Source organism: Carlito syrichta, unplaced genomic scaffold (assembly GCF_000164805.1).
Source record: "Carlito syrichta isolate Samal-C Ts95f unplaced genomic scaffold, Tarsius_syrichta-2.0.1 Scaffold314075, whole genome shotgun sequence".
NCBI classification, from domain to species: Eukaryota; Metazoa; Chordata; class Mammalia; order Primates; family Tarsiidae; genus Carlito; species Carlito syrichta.
The window spans coordinates 83,270-90,869 of NW_007258171.1; the positions used below are offsets into that span (position 1 = coordinate 83,270).

The 7,600-nt window shown below is 52.1% G+C and overlaps 1 protein-coding gene across 1 annotated transcript in view; it reads right to left on the bottom strand.

Moving 5' to 3' along the window:
- Positions 1 to 1,741, bottom strand: part of ZNF584 (zinc finger protein 584) — a 9,577-nt gene extending 7,836 nt beyond the window's left edge. The window contains exons 1-2 of the mRNA XM_021719018.1: positions 1,720 to 1,741; positions 846 to 972 (exon numbers count right to left, since the gene is read on the bottom strand). Of these exons, the coding sequence (XP_021574693.1) occupies positions 846 to 972; positions 1,720 to 1,737 (145 nt within the window). The 5' untranslated portion in view covers positions 1,738 to 1,741. The remainder of the gene's footprint in view (positions 1 to 845; positions 973 to 1,719) is intronic.
- Positions 1,742 to 7,600: the final 5,859 nt, after the last annotated feature.

Consider the following 7,600-nt stretch of genomic DNA (forward strand, 5'->3'; position numbering starts at 1 on the left):
CAAAAAAGAAAAGAAGAAAAAAACTAATGACCTAAATGAATAAAAAAACAACCCTAAAGACATATACATACACAGACACACAGACACACACACACACACACACACACACCTTTTTTGATTTGGAGTCTCACTCTGTTACCCAGGTTGGAGTGCAGTGGCATCTTCATGGCTACCACAGCCTCAACCTGCTGGGCTCAGGCGATTCTTCTGCTTTAGCCTTCCAAGTAGCTGGAACTATAGTATAGGCATGCACCAGCATGCCTGGCTATTTTTTTTTTTAATTGTAGAGATGAAGTCTCATATTGCCTAGGCTGGTCTCAAACCCTTGGGCTCAGGCAATCCTCTCATTTCTGCCTTTCAAAGTGCTGGGATTACAGGCGTGAGCCACCACACCTGGCAAGACTTAATACCCAGACAGCAATAATCCTCAAACTATTCTACTGATTCAAACTCATGGCTTACCTTGGTCTAAGGAGGGCCCTGTAAAATTTCTTTGGGAGGAAGAAGGCAAAACCTAGAGCACAGAGGGACCATGTCTTCAGCAGAGCCACAAGCTCAGAGAGAGGCAGAGCTGGGTGGGATTTGGTGGGCAAACTGTGAAACATCTCACTTCCAAACCCTGCTCCACTAGGTCCTGGGGCGACAAGTGTTATTAAGGCTGCTAATGGGGCTGTTCAGAGAGAGGCAGGGAAACAGCACATAGCACAGTCCTGGCACTCACACACCTGCAATAGGGAGTCTGGGAAGGAAGCAGCCCCAATGGTCTGGCTTTGGCATAAAAAGAACATTCTATTAGGAAAAGGCAGAGGTGGTCAATGTGCTGAGGGCAAGTATGAAAGACTTACCCAGTGAACTAATGAGTGAAAAGTTCTCTAGCATCACATCACGGTATAGACTCTTCTGGGTCACATTAAGGAGTCCCCACTCCTCTCTGGAGAAATATACGGCCACATCTTCAAACATCACCAAGTCCTGCAATGATGGGTTCAACTGAGCCTTGGGGTCAATGGTGGGCAGAAAAAAACAACCACATATGGACAGGACACATCCAAATTCTTGATCTGTGTCTCAGGGTCCTATCACATTTCCTACTGGCATCATCTTTCCCTATGAGCCGCAAACCTTCTCCCACCATATCCCCCACATATGCCCTTACTCCTCCCTCTACCTCAGAGGAATACAGAGCCCCCGGTGTCATCGATGCCTCCGGTGCTACCCCTGGGCACTGTGTCCGGCCCACAGCAACAACAGGCTGATAGACAGACTGGTGCCATCTAGTTGCTGCGCCAAGCACCAAGGCCCTGCCCCATCTCTGCCTGCCAATTCCAAGTTCTACAGGTCACACCTCTGCGATGCAACCAAACCTATGCTCCCTCTTTTTCCTCAGGCCCTCCTGCCCACCAGGCAGACAGCAGCCAGCGTGCAACTCCATACCCTCCGCACCACCTCACCAGCTCGCTCACGGGCAATTCCGTGGCCGGCCGCAAGCCGTTCTGCGCGTGGCGTCTCGAGTGCCTCGCACAGCAACCACGACCCCGTCTGCCCAGTCTCGACCCACCCCTCCAAAGGCTCCTTCGCCGAGGGCATCCCCCGCCCGCGTCGAAGCCCCCTCCCGGACCTGCGCCTCCGCCTCCCGAAGCCACACGCAGGCCGCAGGCCCCTGCCCGACTCCACCCGGCCCGACGGCCTTCCTCACTTCTCCGGGCCCGCCCCGCTCACCTGCTTCTCCTCCGCCATCGGAGCCCGCAAGCGGAGCCGGGTCGCGAGAAGCGCCGAACGGCACCCACCGGCGGACTCCGCCAGACGCTTCCCGGAGCGGCGATCCCGGACACCGCGAAGGCAGAGCTCCGTCCGCCAGGGGAAAGTGGGCCGTCTCCGGGAGAAGCGGGGAGGGCGGGCGGCGCGCAGGCCCCGGAGGCTCGCGGCGCCCGGTCCGGGGCGACACCGAAGGCCAGGCAGGCGGGGTCGCCCGCCAGGTGGGCTCACGGTGCGTGTTGAGACGCGGCAGAGTTTCGGCCCTTCGTCTCGCGGGGCGACCGCCGGGGAAGTCAGCCAACTCGCGCGGAGCCCCCGAGACGCACTCGCCGGCCCCCCCACCGCGGAGGACGGCAGGCGACGCGGAAGTCCCACCCACTCACCTATCCTGCTCCTCGGTAGCCCGGCGCCCCCACAAGGTGACGTCATTTCCTGCTCCCCTCGCGGCGCCGCTTGGTCGTCGCCAAGGCGACGCGCGAGGGTGCGAACTGACAGAAGACGCACCGGAACTACCTTTCCCATAAGCAACCTCGCCGTGCGTCCGCACAGACGCGGCCAAGGACCGCCCAAGACGGCGGCGTTTCCGGCCGGGCCGCGCGACGGGGAGGGACTTCTGGCGTCGGCTTCTTTCCGGGGCTGTGGAACGACTGGAGGTGTATTGCGGGGCTGGGCGATGGCGTCTGGGTGTTGCCCCCGGGCCGCGTATACCTGAGCGGGAAAAACACGCAGTCGGGCGGGCCCTGTCCCGCGACCTGTACGCGCTCAGGCCACGGCGGCCGTTCCTCGCTGAGCCCGGGGGAGCAGGGCTGCCCCGTGGGGCTGTCGAGCTGCGCGGCACAGGGGTGCCCGCCGGAGTTCTGCCAAAGCCCGCCTGGGCCTGGCCGCCCGGAATCGTTCCCTTTGCGATGTTCCCCCTTAACGGAGCGGGCGCTGGAGGCTCGGGAAGGCGCGCCGGTCAGTGGCCAGGGAACGTCGCTAGGAGGAGGAGTTGGGGGTATCAACGGGCCACGTGTGGACCACGGGCGTGGGACGCACGGGATTGGTCGCCTGGCACGTATCCGAGACGGCAGGCTCACAACCTACCCCGCATCAAGCCCTGGCGCCACAGGGCCGGGTGGGGAGGGTGAGCGCAGCGGCACACACTGGTGTAGGAGGCTGGCAGAAGATGGCCAGGCTCCTGAGTGTCCTGCGCTGATTTCAGACGCACCCCTCTTACAGGACTGGCCCTGTGTCTCCCAGGAGGAGCCAAGCTCTCGAACGAGGTTCAGAGGAGCATGTGTTTTGGGGGTAATGCTGGAGCACTTTGTGCTCATTGGTTCCCTCGGTCAGGCCACTGGCATCTCGCTGTCCCCAATCAGAACTCTGGTTTTCCCTCTGCTTTTCCCACGTGCCCCTCGGAAGTTGCGTTGAGTCTGGCGCTGACTCCCAGTCCATGCCTCCCATACCAAGCAGCTGCGTGAGTACTCCTGCGCGTTTTACCCAAGGGCCGTGAGTGGCCAAGATCAGGGCTCAGAAGTCTCTCAGTCTTCACAGCAGGTCTTGTCCAGCTCAGTCACTTTCTGTAAGATGCCAGACAAACACTGACATGATTTTTGTTTGTAGGGTCACTGGGCTCTCTCTGGGGTCTTCCCTAGACTTCCAGTTTGTGAAGTTCAGTGTTTTCCTTGGCATGTGAATTAGTCTCAGCTGCTAGGGTCTGGCCTCTCCCAAACCCATCAACTGCCACAGGTCTGGTGGCTTCTACCTTCCCACCAGCAGGTGGACAACATAGTCTCAAAACCCCCTGTGGCAGAAGGGTCCTGAGGAGATCTGGCTCTGGTGACTGCCCCCAGAAGTGGGCTTTTCTCACATCTGGTGCCTTACCCATGCCCTCTCAGGTCTTGGTGCCTCCTTGACTGCTTATTTTTCTAACCTCTTGACTACCAGTTCTCTGGCTATGCCCCTTATTTGTTCTTAGTGCCTAGCTAGGCAGTGTTTACCTCTCCTTAATATTCCTTGAGCTGATCACATCCTCAGATAATCCTTGCAACCATGTTCTTCTGTGACACTTGTGCAACTTTCTAGTGGAGGCAGGCACAGGTGAGGCTCCTACCAGCTCATGGTACATGCCTGTCATAATTAGCTGTGGACTGTCATGGTGGGTCAGTCTGCCCTAGAATGTACTTTAACCAATATTCCCCCACAGGATTGTCACCTTTACAGTCAATGAGTTCATCCAACTAGAGTACGGTCAAGAGCACAGATTTATGGACTAAGTAGACTTGAAACCAGGGATGGTACAAAAGGTCCTAAAGAAGCTCAGCCACGGAGATTGCAAGCTGGGGTGGGAGTGTCCTGGAGTTGAGCTCTTTCATGCCTGGTGCCTGAGCTGTATCTCTGGTGTCCCAAGTGCCATAGTCACTAGCCTTGCCACTTTTCTATCTTTATCCCTGTCTACTTCTCCCCTCCTTCTGCCTAGTTCTGAGACACTGGTCACCCCTTAATATGTCGTGGACTAATACATCCTTAAATAGTTTTTGAAACCTGAGACTGGGTACAGTGGCTCAGGCCTGTGATCCCAGCACTTTGGGAGGCCGAGGTGAGAGGATTGCCTGAGCCCATGGGTTTGAGACCAGCCTGGGCAACTTGGCAAGACCTCATCTCTACACTAAATCAAAAAAATTAGCTGGGCGTAGTGGTGCATGCCTATAATCCCAGCTACTTGGAAGGCTGAGATGGAAGGATTGCCTGAGCTCAGCAGGTCGAGGCTACGGTGGCTGTGAGTGTGGCACTGTACTCCATCCTGGGTGACAGAGTGAGACTCCAACTCAAAAAACAAACAAAAAAAAAACCCCACCTGAGACCGGGGGTGTTGACTCAAGCCTGTAATCCCAGCACTTTGGGAGGCCAAGGTGATTGCCTGAGCTCAGGGGTTCAAGACCAGCCTGGGCAACATGGTGAGACCTCATCTTTACAATAAATCAAAAAATAAGCCAGGCGCACCTGTAGTTCCAGCCTGGGTGACAGAGTGAGACCCCAACTCAAAAAAAAAGAAAAGAAAACCTGCTCTTAAAATGGGCTTGCTCTCTTCCATAGATAGGACAGAGAAATAGAGGGTCCAGGGCCTGAGGCTAACATAGGCCAATGGCTTGCTCTAGGTCACACAGTTGATGGGAGGCAGTGCTACAGTTTGATCCCAGGCAGTCTCAGACAAGTTTGCACTCTTAACCACTTACCTTTCCTGGACTTGCATTTGCAGCTCATGTTTTTCCTGTCATTGCCTTCTTGGACTTCACTTTAATTTCACTTTTCACACTTTTCAGGTTTCAGACTTAGTGCTTCCTTAATTACTACAGGGTCAGGTGATGAGATGATGGAATGTTACTGAGGAGGGGACAGGGTGACCCTGAGCTATAGGACATTCATCTGGGACTGGCTGCTTCATGCTGTGGACTGAACTGTGCTCCTCCCTGCGCTCCACCCAAATTCATATGTTGAAGTCCTTACCCCTACAGTGGCCATATTTGGAGTAAGGAAGTAATTAAGGTTTAATGAAGTCATAAGGCTAGAGCCCAGGTTTGTTAGGATTAGTGTCTTTATAAGAAGAGACACCAGAACTCTTCCTCTCCACCATGTGAGGACACAGCAAGAAGGATGCTATCTGCAAACCAAGAAGAGGGCCCTCATCAGAAACCAGTCAACTGGCATCTTGATCTTAGACTTCCCAGCCTCTAGAAAGGTGAGAAAACAAGTATTTGTTGTTTAAGCTGCCCATTCTGTCGTATTTTACCGTGGCATCCTGAGCAGATGACAACAGATTGTAAGAGGAGTGACATTTGGGTTGCTGCAGTAGGGAGCACCTGAATCTTTCAGTCAGTGCAGCATGGGAAACTGATGTTCCTGCCAGTCAGCTATGAAGGGCTGTGGGCTGTGACCAGAGGAGAAATGTGTCCACACAGCCATAGAGGGCCTCCACAGTGATACTGAATTGAATGTCAATATTCTCACCTCCCATGGACTGAGATGAGTACAGTTTCTCCATTTTACATATAAGGAAATGAACACAGAGAGAATAGGCTTTGTACCCAGGACTCCAGGTTACAGCCTCACCTAAGTTCTGATCCTCTGCCTCCATGTTGTATTGTGCATCTAGAAGAATTACCAGTATCTCATTTTATGCTGCCAGTTTTTGATGTATGTAGACCCTTCTCTCCACATAGTCTGGAGGGAGTTTTTTTCATTTCCCCTGCTGTGGATGGTGTGGCCTATAAGAATGCATCTTTTGGGTAAGAGACTTACCTGTATTTTATGAAAGCTCCTGCATGGACTGTTTTATTATACATAGGTATACCCCTTTGTCAGAGTACAAACATTCCATATGTCTACCTGCTGGCTTGGGGGAGCCAGTGCACTTTATTTCTGACATAAGTCCAGGGACCCTGCAGAAAGATGGCTCTGACTTACTGGCCCCACATCACCCAGTAGTGTCTGTGAGGGTCTTTGGCAATAATAATCCCAGTCACGGCTCTTACATGCTCCTCAGGAACTGTGCGCCTACTCCTGTTGCAAGCAGGATAGTATAGTAAGTGTATGTTTACCTTGTACTAGCCATTCTAATATGTGTGTGCTGGTATCTCATAATACCTTCAATTTGCATGTCTTTATTCAATTGATGGGCATTAGGTTCAAGGAATTTTTTTTTTTTTTGAGTTGGAGTCTCACTCTGTCGCCCAGGCTGGAGTGCCACAGCACACTCACGGCCACCCCAGCGTTGACCTGCTGGGTTCTGGTGGTCCTTTTGCCTCAGCCTTCCAAGTAGCCAGAACTACAGGCACGTGCTACCACACCAGGTTAATTTTTGATTTGTTGTAGAGATGAGGTCTTGCCAAGATGCCCAGACTGGTCCCAAACACGTGGGCTCAGGCAATCCACTCACCTCAGCCTTCCAAAGTGCTGGGATTACAGGTTGAGCCACCAAGCCCAGCCTATGTTCAAGGAATTTTAATATACTTTTTATTTGTAAGTAGTTTGACTATTTCAAAGAAGTTGCAGCATATTACAAAAAGTTGCTCCTATACCCTTTGTTCCGTTTTTCCTCAATTATATATACATACACACACATATATATAATCATAGTACATTGTTAAGACCTGTGTCCAGTACAGCTTTGTTCTACCCCCATCCTTTTGCTGTTATTGGCAAATATATTTCAATTTGTTGTAGGTCAAACAGTACAAATATATATGGTTTTATATGGTTGCTTTTTTTTCTTTTTATTATTTTTTATTATAAAGATGTGGGGTATAATTCAGGGTTAGGTATACAAACATTTAGGCAGGTACCCTTGTTGACGAGGTATGCCTCTCCCTCCCCTAGCAGTTTCCCTCAACTGCCAATCCCACCCCCCTCCCCTGACAGTTTCCTATTACTGCCGAGTGCTTTCTTATAGTATTATAATTGTTTTATATGGTTGCTTTTATTTTTATTTATTTATTTATTTTTTAGAAAGCAGGATTTATTGAGAGGACAGAAAAGCTCCCACAGTGGGAGAGGATCCAAAGGGGTTTCCCTACATGGTTGCATTTATTTATTTATTTTTATTTTTAATTTTTTTTTAATTTTTGAGTTGGAGTCTCACTCTGTCACCCTGACTGGAGTACAGTGGCCGCTCCTGGCCACCGCAGCCTCGACCTACTGGGCTCCGGTGATCCTTCCACCTCAGCCTTCCAAGTAGCCGGAATTACAGGCATGCGCCACCATGCCCGGCTAATTTTTGATTTATTGTAGAGATGAGGTCTCGCCAAGTTGCCCAGGCGGGTCTCGAACCCATGGGCTCAGGCAATCCATTCAACTCATCCTCCCAAAG